The sequence below is a fragment of the Gavia stellata genome, chromosome 2 (assembly GCF_030936135.1).
Source record: "Gavia stellata isolate bGavSte3 chromosome 2, bGavSte3.hap2, whole genome shotgun sequence".
Lineage (NCBI taxonomy): Eukaryota > Metazoa > Chordata > Aves > Gaviiformes > Gaviidae > Gavia > Gavia stellata.
In genome coordinates, this window is record NC_082595.1 from 31,824,003 (window position 1) to 31,844,673 (window position 20,671).

Sequence of the window (20,671 nt, forward strand, 5' to 3'; positions counted from 1 at the left end):
GGTGCAGGCGCTGTGCATGGCTGGTTGCATCTTGGGGAGCCTGGCCACCAGCCGGGGTGTGTTCATGCCCACCCATTACTCCGATGATGCACCTACACGTTTCCAGCATCGGCACGCATTTGGGATGAGCCAGCCTCCGCTGTGTGCTGCAGGCTGGGGTTTGATTGCTTCTTGATCTTGGCTGTGATGTCTCCAAGTAGAAACCTGTGTGTTCCTCCCCAGCTACTCCAGCAGTGACCATTGTGGCACAAAAAATACAAGGCATAGGAGAAAAGGAGCCTGTTTCTTGGGGGAGCTGATTGTGTGAAGGGTCCAGACTGTCTTTTAGATAGCACTAAAATGTCTTTCAGACCAGCACACTAAGGGCTGTCAATTCAGCTACCTGTATGTTGAAAAGACTTCTGAGATCTCCGAGGTCTTGAATATGCCTGAGTATCTTCTCCTCCCCTTTTTTGATACTAGCTGAGCAACTTAAGAAAAATAGTCACCTACTAGAAACCGGGTCCATAGAAATATTACATGGCTAAGGTCAAGGGGCTCACTGCTGGTCGCTTCTGCTAATGTTTTTCTTAAAACATTCCCTGAAATTCCGGATTTTTCTCTGAACAACTTAGATGCAAACTACATTTATTCCTGTGGAAAACAGAAGTTACTGTGAAGAAATACCCTAAGCAGCATCCTGAGCAAGTTAAGACATGGCAGACCCTGGACACATCCCAGCAAGAGGTCAGTGTTGAGCCACGCTAGCACACACCTGGAGGATGCTCTGCAGCCTGGTCCCTGGTCTATGGCTCTGGGGCCACGGGGGCATGAGGAACACAGGTCCAAGGCCTGGGGGAAATCTTTACTGTGGTGGTTGGTAAAGACCCACTGTAATCCCACTTAGGTGTTCTCCTGAAAGGTTTCTGCTCCCTTTGTGGATTAAAGTTTAAATCAGGTCGTAGTAACTTGTTGACTTGGAGCTGTGAAACAGAGGTCATCCGCAGATGATGCGTGTCTGGTTTTGCCTGCAAATGCCACACATTTGTCGTGCAGGTCATGGTTTCAGCGGGTACCACTGGTGGTACAGACAAACCTTGCCAGGAAGAGTCAGAGGGGTAAAAACAAAGGGCTGGTACTGTTCAGCAGAGATGTCTGAGAGCTGGGACAGCCGCCTGCGTCCTTGTGTCCACCCCTCCCTGCCCAGGGGCGGCTGGGAAGCATAGCTTGTGGGTGTTAGGAAGGCATGGGGGGGCAGCAGTCCCCTTTCCTATGCCTGTGTGCAGACTGCACTGAAAGGCTTTTTAAACTCAGTTCTTTCTAAAGAAAATGCCTTTGTCCCCAAAGGCTGGATAAAGATGTCAGGCTTTTGCGTCTAATGGTCTTAGAGTGAGAACCTGTAATTTATCTAGCAGTATTTTCTCCATGTCCTGTCATCTACGCACCCAGAGGATTACCAAACATCTTCCCCATCTATTCCAGAAAAGAAGGAGACAGAAAAGCACCCAGTAATATATCTGACTGTATTTCAAAGTAAGTTGTTGATTGTAAACAAACTTTGTTGAAGAAATAAAATCACATGACAAGATATCAGAGTGATACTATAAATCCATTTTGTTATTGTTGCCACATTTCACATTTTCGAAACTCAGAATTTAGCTCATGGTGTACAAAACTTGTAAAAATTTATTGCAAGCGTGCCTTTGTGTAGAACAAAACCAGTGTCACAAAAGTAGTTCCCTGTCCCATGTAGAAACACAGTTGTGTATCTCTTACTGGGAAGAAGTCACACACCTGCATTTCCTGAAAGACTTGGCTGTTACAAAACTGCTCTGAGAAGTTTTTAAACAAAAAAAAAAGGAAAAAAAAAAAGCAATTGCAGTGTATGCTTTACCTCTGGAATTTACATTTTCAATGGAAATCTTAATTATAAAGAATATGGAACTTTGCAACAGAACTGCAGTCGCTGATCTTGTGAGCACAGCCCGATGGAGTCGTCTTAAAAGCACTCGGCCAGCTAAGGCTCATCTTTGCGTTTGGTACCGTCACTGCATTTGATGGAATGTAAGTTGTGCATATTGAAAATAAATGAAAACGAAATGTAGAGGGGGAGATTCCTTTTCCAGAATCCCCATTGTTCCTGTTTCTACAGTGGTGCTTCCTCAGACTGTTGCTTCCATGCTGTGCTGACATGCAGCAGTGCTTTGACTCCAAGGTCGATGACTGCTGAACATGTATAGTATAAGGAAAGGCATGGAGTGAGGCCAGTGATGTAGCTAAAGCAGGGTTTATGTCACTAAAGCAGCTGTGCAGACTGGTTGTGTTAAACATCAGCCTTTTCTTTTTAATTCAAAGGCAGCAGCGGAAGGGGTACACATGCTGGAAAGATGAGAATTAGAAGGGATCACCTGGCTCTTCTCTCTCTGCATGCCCAACCTCTGAACTTTCCTCTGCCTCCTCAAACCTGCCGTTCCCCTTAAACTCCTCCTTGTATCAGACTGTGCTGATTAGCCTCACCTATACCGGATCAGGTTAATCTCTGGCATAAATCTGAGTTTTGCTATCTCTAATCTCACCCTAGATCATGGGGTAAAGTTATTTTTAATTTCAGTACTGAAATGCCAGGCAAAGATTTGGCTTCATTATAACTAGAGGAAAAATCCAGGTTGTAAAAGTTAAGTCCAAGCGACCTGCAATTTGTTTTCCATCAAATGAGTAACTGTTTCATAGGGAGGTGTGAATTGTTCAGCAGTCACGTTTTGCATACACCTTGACATGGATTAATTGGAGAACAAGACCACAAAGTTACTTTGACACCAAGTGGGCTGGGGTTCTGGACAGATGAACCTAGTGTACTGGGCTTCACTTTTTGGTTTCTAGACTTTTGATAACTAATGAAAACAGGACAAAATGCTCTGTTTGAAATCCAAAGCATGCTGTAAATACTTGAAAGCATTTGCCAGCTTCTTCATTTTAGAAATAGAGTTGCCAGGGTTGGGAGCAAACTGGTATCTTCCCTTCCCTAGTAAAACTTAATTTGGCTCCCTTCAGAGTCCCTGTCATGCCCAGGTATGAGACTAGCTTGACTACGAAGTCTGTTTGTCCAAGGAGCTTGGGTCCCAACTCGCACTCATCTCTCCCCTCTTTGTTTATTCAATCGGGTCCTGCACATCATGGCCCTACAGGATGGCGCTATGGTCCTTTCCCACTAGGTTCTTCATCCAGGTCCCCCACGTGTTCAAGCGTTGTAGCAGTTACATCAAATGAGCACTTTTGCAGTGATGTTTTCATGGGTAAGGTTTTTGCACTACACATCGTGTGGACCACCTTGACATCTAATACAAACAATTATTACTTCAGAAGAGTGATACAAAAGGGATTTACCACTTAAGGCCTTTTTGTGATACCTAACAGCTGTTCACCAGACCCATCAGAGTTAAAGGGTTTAAAAAAAAAAACCCAAAACACCAGAAAACCCCCCAGACCATGTCAAAGGTCACTCTTTGACAGAAATCCACAACTGAGGACCATTACAGCCATTCCAGTGGGAGCAATGGGCATGGTGATGCTGATACCTGTTCTGGGTCCATACAAACCTGATGGGTCAGCACTAATGGGGCAAAGCAGGCAACACCTTCACAGTGATTGATTGCAATTAGTATAGGCTTCAGAAACAATACCCTGTTTCAGCTGAGATTTGCAAAACAGCAGAAAGGATCAGCAAAGTAATACTATAAAAGTAAACTGAAAGGCCAACTCTGTGTCTTCACCTCTTCCAGACTGACCAAGTACCTGCGGGATGACTTGGATGTGCTCTAAATCCATGGAATGAAGGAAGCAAACAAAAGCGTAAGGCAGACAACTTCTCCAGGCCTAGATTTCTGAAGACACAGTGCCATCTCTCGAAAGAAGAGGAAGAGACCCTTTTTGTACAAAGCACAGCTAGTCTCAACTGCTCCCTAACAGTGAGATGACGATATGGGGGCTTTTCCAGCTCATAATGCTTCTGGAAACAAAGGTAGGTTTGGGAAGAACTGCTACAAGAAGGAATATATATCAAGTAGCACTGGTGATAGGCTTGCATTTGAGCAGATGATGACATGATCTGTCTGTGCGAAATACCCTAGTTGATGACAGGCCAAATATATCCATGTTTCGAGCTTAAGAGTTCTTTGCCTTTGTGAAATGTTGCTAATAGTCCTTTGACAATTAACTGTTTTTCTCAATCAGATTAAGATAAGCTTGTTTTACAAACAACTAATCTTACATCAGTCCTAGCAACAAGAAAGTACCATGGCAAACGCCACAACAGAGATGGAAGGAAGACTTCGTATTCCAGTGACTTTTCTCAAGTCAGTCTTAGTAATTATTTGTCTGAATTTCACATTGATTACTGGACTATAGCAGAGTTTCAGATTCTCCATTTATCTCCTCTAGGCAGGTTGGGCTGCTATGTTTTATCCAGTTTTTCCTCTTACCTTCAATGCAACTTGATTTTGACTCATAGCAGCCTTTATGGAGTAAGGAACCTGTGCTGACAAAGTCCCACAGCCCTTACTTCAGGGTGGGAACGATGTTCACCATGTTTTCATTTCTAGTTTGGAAAAGTGCATTTGAACAAGAACCAAGTCACTGAAAATGCAGAACATGGACTTAATCAGCAGAAGTGCAAACTCCACTTTATAGTTTCATCACCCCCTTACCTGTGCTGTGTCTTGGTGTCTGATTAGGGAAGGGGAAACTCCTCTTTGAGGAGCTAATGATGTCTCATGAGAGCTGAGGTTGTTAAAGCACTTTGCAATCCTCACATGGAAAGTAGCACAGATGCACATAATTATCAGTGCAGCATAATCCTCCACTCATCACTAAATCAGCTCCAGGACTAGGGGACTAAGACTTGTAAGACTGAGATATTGGAGGCTTCTTTCACTACTCACCACCTCAAGACAGACTACTAAATAAATGTTAGAAGTAAAAAAGCCACATAAGTGTAGCTGAAGGTAAAGAATGGGAATGCTGTTTTGAGTTGCTGTCCTTAATGTCAGTCTGGAAACAGCTAAATTCATTTTTCTCTAGGAAGTGTCTGAAGAAAACTAAGTTATTCCTATTAGGGACACTGAAACATCTATAAATTGGGATTCTTGAACTACCTTGTAAATGCAGAAGGGCTGGGGCTAGAGAATAGGAATGGAAAACAGAAATGAGATTTCTTTAAGTTGTACCCTCGTGTCAAGTGCACAAATAGGCTGAAGTCAAAAGTGGCAGAGTTTCTGCAAGCCCTTGAAATGTTTTTTCAACTCAGACAACAGCCGTGGAAACCATTTCACAGGGGCTTCTAAGCTGTAGTGAGTGTTATATTACACCCTGGGAAAAGAAATATTTTCCAAGAATGGATCGTGGCACAATAGACATTTCTTGAAAGAAGTACGGTGCATAGAAGGTGGTCAGTATGTCTTGCTGATGGTCTCATTCTTTGAAACAAAAGTTTGCAACCATAAATAAATAATTTTCAGTTTTCAGAAGTATGTGTGAATGAAAATTCAATTCAGCAGGAGAGAAATGAGCCTTCCTGCTCCCTTGTCTACTTTAGCTTCAAACCCTTTTTTTCCTGGAAAAAAGTTAAGAGACATGGTTGGCATTTCCACTGTATTTTAACTACTGCTGAGCTTTAAGATCTCCTACCCAGATTGTCTCAAGGCTACAAAAAACCTCCCCAAACAACCCAAACTTGGTATCATTTCACAAGCCATTGCACAATTAACACACACACACACATACTATAACTAACACCCTTGCACTACTTTGAGACTAACCCTTTTTAGTTCCTTTAACTAGGGAGAAGCTTTAATGTTACAAGCAGGTGGGGAACCAAATCTGTGTAAGCCAGTTTGCAGTAACGGAAATGCTACAGAAGCAGAGCTGCGGTTAACAAACTTTTGCCTTTTAAAAGTGATTCTGTATCTGCCTTAATTGCCTCATTTGTAGTAACATAGAGAAAGTGCAAGATGCGTTTTCAACAAGGAGAAATCTTAACTTTCCCCATCCCTATCCACTCCCAGTCAATAAATGGAGAAGAGAGGTGGAATAGTCAGCTGTAGATATAGACTATGCTTTGGTGGCTTTTGCTTGTTGGCTTCAAGAGCCAAAGTTCAGGCATTTTGTACATATAAATATATATAAATATTTTTGCTTATTTATGGAATGTTTGTGCATGTTTAGGGCACCAGTTCAAAATTATGAGGGATGGTTAAGGCTAAGAAAATGAAATTCATTGCAAAGCTATAATTTTTGTCTTCATTTTTTCTCCTCTACAAAGGAGACTAAAGCATCTTCCCTGTAATAGTCAGCCACTGTGTAATCCCCCGTCAACATCAATTCTAGGGAAAACTACTCAGGACCCAGTCCCTGAGGCAAAAAGCTAGGACCTCATGATTTTAGCTCAAGTAATCCACATAATTAACAGCACACATCATTAGTGGAAAAATTAAACATTCCAAGGCCTTGGACCTACTGTCACCTGAAAAAGAAAAGGCATTTTTCTGTACGAGATAGTCTACATCCAAGCCTTTAAGCATACATAGTAATGTAACAATTGGCCAAGGGCTCCAGACCTATCTCAGGGGACTATGACGTAGCTGGAGAGTGCTGTGCTTACTCCTCAGAAGTGCCAAGTGACTCGTAGGAGGTCCTGCAAACCTCTCCACCTCTGCTGAGGGCATGTGCATCTTGCAAATGCTCCGGCATTGCGGGGGAATGCAAGGAAGCTGGACTCCCAGCAGCTACTGTTCATTCAAGCTGCCCCACCAGCAAAGTTCCAGCCAGACCTTGCCTTATTGCCCCAGTTTTGACTAACAAACACATCAATTTACAGGACTGGCATTGTCTGAAGCAGGGAGCTAACACTAAGAACACCATTTGCCTTCGGGTACCTCTGTGGAGTTTCCTAAAAAGACCAGAAACTGTGCGCTTATATTGCTGAACATTTGTTTTTCATGCTATCATCTCCTCTCCCCCTTTGAATACTTAGAAAACTGATAAGAACCAGCTACTGCACACACTCAGTCTGAAGAGAGGTAGTCTCAGTTCTCTGCAGGGACAAGAAGTTTTGAACTCATCCTTGGGCTCCTACGCAGTTGGCATTGCCAAGGACTGGAGTGGCACAAACCCCCTCCTTCCTTTTGAAAGTAGGAGGCCTCAGTGCGCAAGGTTTTTGTCCTTTCTCACACATCTCCTGGATGGAGACCTTGTGGACTGAGAGGTGAAAAGGGATGCTTAGGAAACCCACTGCTGTACATCATGCAGCTGGCAGGCAGATCAGGACGTGTGGGACAGTCTCCAGGCTGTATTGCAAGCAGATCCACCATAGAGTTGGCCATCCCCTCACTCTCCCTGCAACCAGGTGAGATCTGCCTCTAAATCTACTCCAAAAAAATAAGACTTTGGTGGAAATAGAAAGATGTCAGTGCAAGGATGTTCTTTCTTTGGGCTAGTCAGTAATTTACTAACCCCTGCTAGATTCTTCCTCTGTTATGACTTCCATGCGATGCATTTGCATATCACATAATGATGAAATTTGAGGAGTTCTCAAAATCACGTTGGTTACCCTCTATTGTCTCTTGCCGGATAGATACATATAACCTGGTGAGGTTTACCCTGATAAAGAAATCAATCAATCACTCACTCACTCCATTCCTCTTGAATCAACCCAAGTCATTCTTCAGTAAAACTTTTTAGGCTTGGGGACCTAAAACCAGCTGGTCCTCTAAGCAACATGGTTTCTGCCCTGTAAGTTAATGCAATTCTGTTTGTGTCCATCTCTGCTAACCTTTAGAATACAGAGGTTTTTGCTGATTGAGTTGTGGAGGACTGAAATCAAGAATGTGTAGAGGGCAGGGTAGTATTTCACCTCAGTATCAATTCTCCCATTTCAATCATACCTCTCTCAATCATACCTTCCAAAGCTTCAGCACCCTTCAGAGTCCACCAGCACCAAAATGTGGCATTTCAGCCACGGGCACCAGCTCATGAAGGTGCTTGTCTGCTACAGTGTTACTCCAAACAGGAGAACTCATTGAGCTTGCTCTGTTTTAGTGAGGTTTAAGGTCTGGTTGCAACTGGACTTCTTTCTTTTTTGTAAAACACAATGCTGTGTTATTTTGCTAAACATGTAATCTGCTTAATTACAACTACTGTGACAAGCCCTGAATTTGAACCAAGAAGAATTCCTACAGAACACCCCACAGTGATAATGGGAAACACACTGCTACCAGTGACTTTTTGTTTTCCTGCCAACTGTGTGCCAAATGAAGTTCTAAAACGGACCAAAAAAGTCTTGACAGTTACCACAGGAAAAGAAAGAAATCATTGTTCCTAAAAACTTAACAGTCCATTACATTAGATTTTTAAGCAACATTTAAGATACACTTGAAATCAAGAGAAAATATAGTTGTTATACTCCGATTTCTCACCTGTACACTGACCGTGGCAGTTAAGATGCGAGGCAGTATTACCTACTGGTTTACTCACTGTTAATACTTACAGTATTACTCACTGTTTGTTTGTGTATAAAATGTTTCATCCTGGTTAAAAAAGAAAATCCATTTAATGTATTTCCATTTCCATTTTAAATTCACTAATGTATTTGGTTTCTCCTAATTTTGCTGTGTTCTACCTGGAATCAAATTGCCTTACATTACATTAATAAAACCAAAGAAAAATAAAAAGACAGAAAGAAGAAGTCTTAACTGGTCCTCAGTTCCTGGCTGCCTGCCTGTGAAGGTTTTGTTTGTCAATACGCTTGCTTCAGTGTTCGTGTATCTATCTGAACTGCTTTGTTTAGCACACTGGGAGGACAGCAGCGAGGCCTTACAGGATGGCAGGCACTCTCAACCACAGCCCATGGTGCAGACTTATGTTGCTTGTCCCAGAATTGAGTAACTCCGAATAAGGTGTAGAGTTTTCTGTAATGCCCGCCTAGGACTGCTGAGCTATGTCAGCTTACGACAAGCCCTTAGCCCAAGAGGAACTCTACAAGATGACCCTGTTCAACAAATAGCATTGAGATGACAACTAATTTAAGCCTGTTTCTGGCGTACAGATTCCCACAAGGCATTCACATATGCAATTTTGTGTCAGCTTTTCCAGTGGCACTTTCTGCAGGACATGTTTACATCCAGTCGCTACTAGAAACGAAGTTTCCACCTCTCTAGTGGCATCACTTGGCATTTTTGGATATGGTGGTGTCACAAGTTCCTTGCTTGGCTGTTCCAGGTGTGGTATCGTCTTCTGCTTACCCTCCACCCCCTGCCTACGCCACCAAGAACAATGCATCAATGGGAGGGTGAGGTGTCTTCCAAGCCCAGAAGCTCCTTTACAAGTCTTTCACCAAACTGTGCGCGGCTATACCTTGTCACGTGGTAGGCCTCTGACATTTTGTAGAGGATGTAGGCATTGTTTATAGCGATGCTGATGGCAAACCAGAATACTTGTTGCCAGGTCTTGTTTGGTTTGTGAGAAATGAAATACCTAAAAAGCCAAGAGAGAAGGGGAGGGAAAAGCACTGTTCAGCCAAACACTTGCAGCTGGGATGCAAGAAATAACCCCAGACAAAGATTCTGCAGTCCCAGGATTTAATACCTAGTGCAAGTATCATCTTAAACTTTCTACAATGTATTTGACAGTCATTTACAGTAAAGTTGCATAAGTTTGGAAATTTCTAGTAGTGTCTAAAACAACAGACTTCCTTGCTCTCAGAAGCAAAACCTTAGCAACCTCTGTACCACTCCCCATAGGTAAGAGTACTGATACAGACTCCTCGAACTTACCCGTGACAAACATCCACAGGATGGGAGTTGTGGGTCTGAATCCCTTCAATTTGTAACTAGAAAAAAGCCTCAGGCACATTATGTTACAGTTTAGGGAAGACTGCTGATGCTTCTCCTCTTGTTTTTCTCTATTGCAAGCAAAGAATTATTTCTGCTGCTGTCAACAGTAGGTGGGAGGATGTGGGGGTAGAGCCAGAGTGTGCAGTGCTGGTATGTGCAGCACGTCTCCAGAAGACAGAACTAAGAAGGACTGACATCCTTATATTTAGGTTCTGACTAATTCTAGGACTGCCAGAATATTCACTCTTTGGTCATAAAATTTCCCACTTTCCTACTTTCATTTTTTTTAGTAACCATTTAAATCTACTACCTCACCTCTTTTTCATACTGATTTCGTCAGCTCAGATCCCAACATCGGTCTCCAGCAACCACCTCCTCCTCTTTCATCTCTTCTACTGAATTCTTGCTGCCTTGCCCAGAATTGGCTTGTAAAATCCCTGCTGCTTTTTCTCTCTCCTCAATTTTTAGTTCTTGAAATCTTCTGCACCTCATTGCTATTCCCACAGCCAAGCTTCACCACTGCTATTCTTACTCGTTTCTTTTTCTCCCTGCTACATTGAGAGCTAACACTGAGGACCCCAACTGGAATTCAGGAGCCAAAAGATCTACATTCTGCTCTCCCAGATCATCTAGATCAGCTTTACATCCACAACTGAACATCCTTTTCTTCGGGCTCTAGGTGACACAAATATCACCAGGACAGACAATCACCTAAACACCATCTGCTGATAGGGGTGGAAAGCTGAGCTAGCCTGGGAGACTTGTGGGGCTGGTAGACCGTTGTTGAATTCTTTAGCCTTCAATTTGATGTTGCCAAGAATATCAGCCTGCTGGCTCATCTTCCCAACACTTCTTAAAAGTCATTTACAAGATGCTAAGAACATAAGTCTCAAATTGTTTTTGACTGGTGGATGGGTAGATAGAGCCAAACCAACACTAGCAACAACAACACAACCAACACTAGCAATGCAGCTCTTACCCTTGTGCAGTTATTCTGACCTTTGACCAAAACAGGAGTTTCATCAGAGATTAATTCTGTGAAAGCAGGATTGGGCCCTCGGCTGCAGCTCGACATGGAGAATTCAAACATTGCAGCAGAGGAGGAGTGAAAGAAATACACTCACACACATACACACATACTTACTTGCTGTATTTGTCATCATATTTGCAGATATAGCTAAGGTGAGCAGCAAATGCTTCAACAGCCAATGGGCATGGAATTTCTCCGCTTTTTCTCTTAATTATAACTCCTGCATCAATTAGAAACATAACAGTTTTAAATCCACATGACAGGTCTAGCAATTAAAAGATATGGTTTCTATATACGGTTTGTTATAAAATAAACCTTATTGACAGTTTCTGCCCTAAAACTGGGAAGTTATCTGTAACAGAGATGCTAATTTTATTTTTTTTTCCATTGGTAGTACATTGAGCGAGTGGAAGGGGAAGAAGAGGGATCATTTTTCAGTTGGAAATGAAAAGGTGTTAGACACAAACACTTTTACCGTATGTGCAGAAAAAAATACCCATTGCTTTAGTCCCAGAGTAGCCACCTACAGACAGTGTATTAGTCTCTCTTCTGCCGGTTCACAATGAGTTTTGGTCACCTCTAGAGCTGTGACTTGATATTTTATGCTTTGAGTTCTGAAGGTCCCAAATGAGTCCTTTGAAATTAAATCCTTTGCTTCTCTCCACCCACGGGGGCCAAGAGCAACAGTACCTCCATTCCACCGGGTGCTAATTGACAAAGAAAAGAAAATACAGTAAGAAAGAACCAACTGGCTAAACCCAGTCAAGACAGAGGTGATGCTGGTGGGTGAGTTGAAGGAGCCACAACCACAGTATCTTGGAAATGAGAAGCAGCCTGATTCACTGCTGTGGGGAGCCAGAGCTCAGATGTACGCTTAGGTTGCTCAGTGGAGCTAAGCACACATTCCTCTGCCTGCGAATGATGTTCCCTGTCCTGCCTGGTCAGCTGGCTAGATAATTCAGCTCATCATGGGGGGATGATTATCCTGCCTGCTGCAGAAATCTGTGGTAAGGCAACAAGTCCTCTGCAGCTACCTACTAACCACTCTCTCCATAGACAAAGACATAGTGCCTAGAGCAGGTTACTCCAAGAACGGGCCCTGTTCCCTTTGACCTGGCCTTCTCCAACACTACAGCAGTATTTGAGTCCAACGCTCTCCCAAGAAACTCCCCTAGCTCTTCTCTGATTTATTCCTTCTCTACACTGTGTTTTCTCCATCTGGGGGGAGCTTCTTGTAGGAGGGAAGGATAAGTAAAACAGACTTGTAGTACTTTATTAAGGTGCCTGTTCCCTAACTTTTGACTTTATGTCCCCACAGGGTTTGATGGTCAGGTCTCCAGGGTATGGACCACCTCTTGCTCCATGCCTATGGCACACTGTCTAGTGAGGATCTCTGCACTCACCCAGGCACAACGCTATTTTTCTCCAGGTCTAGAGAAGTGCAGGCTTGGTTGCATCCTTTCTCAGCATCGTTTCAGTACAGGTACAATCCTGGGCTCTCTCATTTCTCAAGCCTTCAACCTCTCATTGTCTTCCTTCTGCCAACTGTTTTAAAATCAACCCTAAAATGCTCCTCACGTTTTGATTACAGACTTCACCATTTCATTCCTTCAGCTGGAAGTCTCATTCCATCCATTATGTCTGTCAAGCCCCCTGTGCTGTCCTAGCTGGCAGGCTCTATTTTGAAGCAAGACATGACACAGACTAAATGTCATGTTACAGCTGAGCCATGTAGCAATTTATCTGGGATCTTTGAAGTCTGATTTTTCAAGAGTCCAAAATGATGTCACCTCTAAATTGTTCAACACACTCTTCTTTCACCTCTGCCTCCCCAAGCTGGGTGTAAATGTAGCCCAAGGGGAGGGGAAAAACCCCAATCAAATAAATAAATAAATAAATAAATCCTTCATTGCCTTCACATACTTTTTATAGTGCTTTTTTGATCCTTCTAATAAGTCCTACAAAAATCTGGCCAGCATAATGTAAGAAGGGCTGATATACCACCAGCCTACTGCATCAGTGCTGCAAAATCACTTGCTATCCCACCTGGGCAGGTCAGGAAAGGGGAAGTATGTTCCTGGTGCCAGCATTTTACAAAAAAATTTCCTTCTTTCTTCTCTTGCTCTCTTCTCTTTCTTGCCCCTCTCCTCCTCTGGAGGACTTATATTTCCTTTGCAATATGCTTTGTATTCACAATCCTTTAAAAAATACATTGTGATGGCAGCTATGTGGGTACCATATACTCCCTCTCACTTTCTATTATATTCCATGTAACATTCCTCTGTTTTGAGAATATAAATAGCTTTATGTGCACATTATTTTTGTAGCCTTTCCTAGGCTTGTTTCATCGCCATAGGCCACCTCTCCAGGGAAGACAACTGCCGGAGCTGGGTAGTTCCTAGCTGCAGGTCTCCGTGGCAAGCGGTCCCAAGTGGTCCCAAGCCAGCTGACTCACCAGCACATCCGATGAGCTATTTCCACTCCCGGTCCTCCCCCAGCATCGCTGTGTTCCTGTCCCTGGCAGCACTCCAGGGAACACACCGCCTGTGCTGCAGCTGCAGCCTGCATTTGCCTGCATGCTGGAAGGGGTGCTGGCTGCTGGCCACGATGCTGCCACCACGGACAGGCATCAGCTTTTAACCTTTTTTTTTTTAAGTTTTTAAGCTGTATGCTCATTAAGCAAAGCTTGGAAAACACCACCCCAAATGAAACAAGCAGAAAGACAAAGGTTTGTTTCCTCAAACAGTTATTCTAAGCCAATCTGTGACTTTAAGAGCTAGAATCATGCTTTTTAAAAACGGAGGCTCAGTAATACTAGCACTTGCATCCACCTTGGCAAGCACTGAGATTTCATAACATAATATAACTGCATGTTCCAAGTGCTACATGGCTTTTTATCAGGACTTAGATTTGCTACAGTTCTTTATCAGAATTGCGGACAGTCAGCATTGTACAAGGTCTGATGTTCAAGGTCTTCCCATCAGAGTCCTCTGGCCCCATCCCCACCCTCACCATACTTGGACACAGCCCCCTAAATGTAGTTTCACAAAGGACATGTGGAAATTTAAAGTTAAAACCCTAAGCTTCCCTGCCGTAAGCTTCTTTCCCCAGACTTTCCAGTTCTGGGCCAATCTCACAAGCTGATTTTCTCAGGTAACTAGACTGTCACCAGACACTCCTCACTCCAGCTCCTCCTGGGCTAAGAACCACACAGGGACTTACACAACTGCTTCATACAATTACGATGTCTCCACAACATCTCCCATCTTCTCACAAGTCACTTATGAGATGCCAACACACTATCTGCAGTCCTTGCATATGTGGCCCAAGCTTTGTCTTCTATCCTTAGCTATTGTCCGTTTAGCTTTTAAGTAGAGCTGGTTGGTGAAAAGCAGCTGTGAAAGCTCTTCTCAGAAAGAAGCTAATTCTTAAAAAGATCTTGGGTTCAATAAGTTTTTGCTAAAGATGTCATTCTGGTCATCCTGCTGTGCAGCAAGTGAAGTTGCTGCCTGCTCCATATGAAAAATAGAAAAGATTGTAGTCATTTCTAGATCATAGTAGTGGAGATGCTGGGAAAGTGGGCACAAGATCTAGAGTGGAAAAACGAAAATGCAGCCTTGTCCCACAGATGAGGAGGTTTGGGCCAGCACATAGATCACCTGCTTTAGAATAAGGGCAACTTTTTACACTCTGGGGGTCCTAATCTCTTTTGGCTTCTCACTTCTTCCGTAATACAGGTACAAGGAAAAAAGCAAACTCAAGTTAAAGCTTAAGGGAAATTAAAAACCCCACTGAATTTTGTTCTAGGCAGAAACTTCATACTTGATAGCAGAGTAAGCAGGACATTTTTGCAAGACTAAAGGAATAAGACTCATCCTTTAGCATCTGAGATGATGTATTATGACACATTGGTTCAAAACATCTATAATAAATAACCTCCTGCATCTAAGAATAGTATTCATAGATCAGGTCTGACAAGTGTACTGCCCTCCTGGTGCCTCTGGCTAGGGTGGGATTTGCACTCCGAGTACAGGCAAGATTTACCTTCTTGACTTTCCTTTAAATTGCAATAAATAGCTCATTATTAACTACATCCACCTCTTTTCTGATCCTAAGTTTTGTTTTGACCATCTCTTGCCTTCTGTTTTTAAGGTTTTCTCTTCACGGCCTCCTCCAACCCATCAACATTTACACTCAAGCAAGTGCAAACAAGTACCATGCACTGTCAGTCGATCACACTGGCGCCAGTCTCTGTCCAACTACCCTGCATGGGTTTTATTCCCCTTTGCCCCTACCTCCTCTCCTGTCTAGCACATGTGCTTAGCAGTTCTGTGCTACAGGCTTGCCTCAAGGAGCATAGATCCCTCCTCTTCCCCCTCTATATTTACATGCCTTAGAGGAGACTTTGGTGGTCCAGCTTCGAGTTGGTTTAAACTGGCATTGCCGCACTGACTTCAGAGATGCCAAATTAGAGGCAGGCAATCTGGTCTCCTGCGTTCCTACTGAGTCTCCATCTGCTCCCAGCTCTCCACCAGAGACTCTGTTCCCCCCAGCACCACTCTTTAAAAAGCCAGTCTCTGATTCACCGTGAACTATGTCAACTGTCCCAGCAAGCATTTGGTGAGCAATGTATTGGGCATGTCTTGCCCACCACCACACACATAGGTCCTAATCAGTGGACCTTAAACTACCTCACACAGGCAACCCACAATCCTGTCTATGCCAAAACAGACCCAAGGTCAATCACAAGCATAACAGCTCACACCTCCGCGTGCTGCTTGTAAAGGACACTGACAATGCAGAGTCTGCTTTTGGCCCCTCTTTTAAAGGGGCAGTTAACACTGACATTTACAAACAGAGTATTTTTCTAGTAATATTTCCTTCACACACGTATTTTCAGCATTGGCACTCAGACACCAGTCCATCCGAGTCACCAAGTCCTCGCTCTGCTATGGTGCCCGGCAGAATTCCTCAGGATCAGCCACGCTTTTGCTTTTGGCAAGGCATTGAGCAAAACACTAAGTCAACTTCTCAGCTTATCATATAGTAAATCAAGGCCTTAACTTTGCTTCTGTAGCCTGTACACACATGTGACAGTCACTCAGGACTCAGGACATGAGTATGAAAGATACCTTTGAATTGGTGTCTTTACATTTAAAAGTTTAGGTTATTCTTGTTTGTCTCAGGTAGTTATACATAATTCTGAATAATAAAAATGAAGAGAAACTGAAGCAACATTTTCACTGAAAGATGAGTTTCAAAGAGTTAGCTAATCATACTGCATCTTACAGGAGTTCCCAAACCTTCTTAAAAACATGTTTCAAAAAGGAAAAGATTTCCGTATGAAAAACCTCTTTTCAATTATTTGAACTGTCCAAGTTATCTGTTTTTGTTTCTTTTCATCAACTGCTAAAATCAATTTAACATAAAACAGGAAGCCTTAATCATATTTACTTCCGGCAAAAAGACATTTGTTTGTGACTAAGTTTTTACTGGACAAGATAAATTAATTGTAGAATCTGCTCAGAGTTTTAAGTACATCATGACACTTATTAATTTTTCTGTAGCAGCAATCCTACAAGATGCTTTGCAAATGGGGCTAGTATAGTCTTATACAACAACCCTCTTCCCTTCTCTGACCATCAGCAAAGATATAATCTTTATACCTAAAAGGATACTGCCTCCACCAGCTCAGGCAAAGGAGGCTGCATTAGCAGTAGGCTTTTAACCTTCGTATGGGAAAAAAGAATAGCTGTAGGAAAACACAAAGGGGAAGTCATCACTACTGCTTATCTAGGATAATATGATCAAGCTCTTTGTTCAGGCTTATTATCAAACTCGGTGACTCATCTTGCCTTGTCACATAAAGCATGTTGACTTTCCAGATGAACAGTAGGAATATTGCTTACCTTGTTGAACCGGTGAATAGGCATTGGTCAGAAAACGGAAGTGCCCTTTATTGTACCAGCAGATCAAGGACATGTTTCCCTTCATCCGTATTCTGTACTGTCCCCTGGACTGGGGAGTTTCAGGGTTGTTCAGCATGGATGGAGGTAGGCCTGTGCAGTCACTCTTCCTGGTGCTCAGCAACCCACAGCAGTAAATCTCTGCATGTGAACAAAAACGTTCCCTATCAGCAAGCCATTGCATGGACCCAGAAAGCAAGAGCAGTGGAGCAAGTCTGAATGACCTGACTAGAGAAGGAGCTTGTCCTACAACTTTCTAGTCCAACAGATACATTACCCAGCTGGCCTTCTCCTGTAATACCAAAGATTTGTGTCCTACATGAACGTCTCTGGAAACAGACAAGCGCAGAAAGCCTGCTCTCTTGATGAAATGTATTGACACCTCCTACACAGTCATGATGAAATGACAAGGAGAAGAATTCAGGGTATATCTTCCCAACAATAACATCTATAATATGTGCAATAGTCTTCACAACATGTTTAAAATAGGACTGAAAAAAAAAAAAAAAAAGCAGTGATATGCATTGTGGAACAAATCAGAATTTACGATTCAAGAGAGTCTTTGACGTTTAACTAATAATAAATTGTGGAGGGAGCAGGGAGGTAGGGAAAGCTATAGCATCTCAGATGTTAACTGAAATAAATTCTCCTACATGACTCCCATGATGCTTTTAATCACAATATACATAGCTGACAAACTCTGGTTTAATCTACTGCTTCACTGTGCTGCCCAGTTCTTGATTTTCAGCTCCCTTCTCCTTGAACTTGCACCATCTGGTTTGTTAAGGAAATGCTGCTTAAGCAATTAAGAACCACTGAAACCACTGGTTGATTTAAAAAATGCATGTGCCAGAAGGATGGATAAGATGGAAATACAAGTTCAATGAAAATGGATTTTAGGGAAAGGAGAAAAACCAAATAGTGCCCTAGTTGAGTGAGCACTGATCTTGTCCTGCACAGACATCAGAGTCTCTACAGGTTACACATTCGGCTGCTCACAGCTTCTTGGCCTTTTCATATGTGAAAAAGGCAATGAATAAAATCTAACAGCACAAAACACATCTCAATGCAGCCAGGTGGGCACAAACAAGATTTGGAAAGAACATTAATAATGACAACGCTTGAATTTGTTATTAGGCTGTGAAATAATAACAGCCTGTTTCTGTTAGTCCAAGAGAAGCAGATCATCTTGGATGGAAATTTCCTCAGTCTCCCTTGGTTTTGCATTAACCCATCTGAGTGGAAAAAACGATGGTCATGGAAGCAGATGACATCTGTGCACATCTTTCATATGGCAGCTGAGGCTTGTAGTAGTTTAAAGCTCATCGGTCAGCTAAGTCTGCTTGATCTGCTGAATTTTGCACATTGGATAACTGGATAACCTTACAAGGGAAATGCTAAGTCAGATTACCATGTCTGGCTTCCCCTGAGCATTATCTCTGTTCTTGGGTTTCCATTTATGTGGCTCTTCTGCCTCTGTCTTTCTGGAATGACCTAAGCTCTTGAGTGCAGGTGCAGCCTTTGTCCTTGGTTCATATAGTGCCTGGCATGCTGAGCATCCCCTCAACAGCTCACAGATACTACAGGAATACTAATATAGTAATTGCTAATACTCATGAATTGGTCCAGTTTCTGTGGGCAGGTCTACAAGGCACTAAGGGTCTTCCACCAGAAATTTAAGACACTCATGTCAGAAGAAGGTCAACCAACACAGCAATGGGGCAACTTCATTCTGAAGGAGGAAATGTCCACTCCATCAGTTATTTCTAATGAATGAATCGGTCCCTGGAAATCCGAAAGTTCCTGCCACAAAAGACAACGAGAAAGGCCTGATGGCAACAGGCTAATAATCAATATAGGAGGAACTGCACCTCCAATGGAAGGCTTTTTTTTTTTTTTTTTAATGTCTTGTCTTGCTAAGAGGTACACAAACAGTGTAGGTCATGTACCTGCAAACTTTGGCATTAACATAGCAAACTTTTAGAAAGCTTTCTTGTAGCCAATATTAAGGTCTTCTTGCTTGATAACAAGCAAGCCTGAGAAGAATTTCCTTAGCTGCCTAAAGTTTATGACTCACTGAAGGGTGATACTTACTCTCTCCAGGAGACTGCAATGCTATAAAATCAAGCTAATAACTACATTATTTTGCTAGCGCTTCAAAATAGCAACAGCCATCTCTGAGATCCCATAATAATTAATTGTAGCCTTTTCTTTAACTCAGGCAATAAGCCTGCAGAAAGCTTCCAGCAGATGTTTCACTCCTCATACAGAATAATGGGAACCATTTCCTCTCTCAGGAACACAGTGTGTAACCTTCCTGCTGTATAGCCTAGAAAAGTGCAGCGCTTCTGCAGATTTACTAGTGTCTCTCATCACGGATGACACCCTTAATCTGTAGAGTTTTTTAAAACCACCCAGTTACTCTAACAATAGAAGCAATAAAAATTATGTCCATCTGGCTCAATGAAGTTTTTGTGTGTAATTAAATCAGAATCACAACAGGTGTTTGCCACATACACAGGAGTCAACGGAGACAGGTTGTCTTCCTCTGGTCTTCTTAAACTTAAAAAATGCATACACCTAAGCTAGCTTAGGAAAGATGAGGACATGTGGTGTAGTCACCCAAGATTCATTCCCAAGGTCTCCAGGCCCCGGAGCACTTGTGCTGAAGCCTGTTTCACCACATCTTTGTTAGTACAATTTGCAAAGGCAGCCAGGCTTGAGGTAGTTCAGGCAAAAATACACATTCTGAAATCATTTATCCTGCATGCAATGCTGAGTCAAGTCAGAGCTAGGGCAACTGGGCTCCTGTTGTGGTGGAGATGAGAGCTTGCTTTAGTTCACGTGCTGGAGTCGCAGGATACTGCAAAGCTTGTGGGAGTGCCATGGTCACCCAGGCTGGCAACTCCTGCAGCTTTGCCAACCCCAGCCACTCTGCAGGACAGAGCCAGCTGCTCCTGCTGGTTCAGAAAGTGCAAAAGGGAGTTTCGGGGATTAGATGTTTAAGGGAAGCATGCAACACAGGGCTTTAGGAGATGCTGTCCTCTGTAAGGGACAACACTAATACTTAGAGGGGGAAAAAGGGATGTGCACGATGAATGAATGCCACAGCAAATAACAATGACAGCTGTCTGCTCGCAGAACAGAGAATTTGGGGCATTTCAGTGCAGGTTTCCAGTTCTATTCACAGGCCAGAGAAAGAAATGCTTTGTATGTCCCCTGAAAAATAGAAAAGAAGTCTATTCAGGTTTTTGATTTTGAAAAAGATCAAAGTGCTCTGTTTTATTTTCTGAAGTCTTCTCAGCTCTTGGTATCTTCACAGATCTTAGAATTATGTTCACCGATACCTCTATATATTACTAGGCATATATTCTCTACTGTGGTACAGTGAAGGTGCTACACAGCAGGCTTTCAATAAAGAACACCGCAGTTTTTGCAGTAATGCATGTGCGGGTTAGGAAAAGCAAATGATAGTTAAGGTTCCACAAAAGTCTTCGTAGGATCACAGGATCCCATGGATTAAAGGCTAATTCAGGTTGGAAGGCAACTCGGGAGGTCTCTAGTCCCATCCCCTGCTCAGAGTAGGGTCAGCTGTGAGGTCAGACAGTGCTGCTCAGGGCTTTATCTTGTCTGGGCTTGAAAACCTTCAAGGACAGAGACTGCACAACCCAGCTGGGCATCCTGCTCCACTGTCCTCAGGAAAACCCTTACACCTAGTCTGAACTACTTCTTTTGTTTGTTTATGTCTGTTGGTTTTCATCCTTCCACGATGCACCACTGTGAAGAGCCAGCTCCATTCTCTCGATGACCTC

The 20,671-nt window shown here is 42.9% G+C and overlaps 1 protein-coding gene across 1 annotated transcript in view; it reads right to left on the reverse strand.

Moving 5' to 3' along the window:
* Positions 1-9,308: 9,308 nt before the first annotated feature.
* PGBD5 (piggyBac transposable element derived 5) overlaps positions 9,309-20,671 on the reverse strand; it is a 68,416-nt gene continuing 57,053 nt past the window's right edge. Inside the window, exons 6-8 of the mRNA XM_059835800.1 lie at positions 16,803-16,998; positions 11,008-11,113; positions 9,309-9,504 (exon numbers count right to left, since the gene is read on the reverse strand). Of these exons, the coding sequence (XP_059691783.1) occupies positions 9,309-9,504; positions 11,008-11,113; positions 16,803-16,998 (498 nt within the window). The remainder of the gene's footprint in view (positions 9,505-11,007; positions 11,114-16,802; positions 16,999-20,671) is intronic.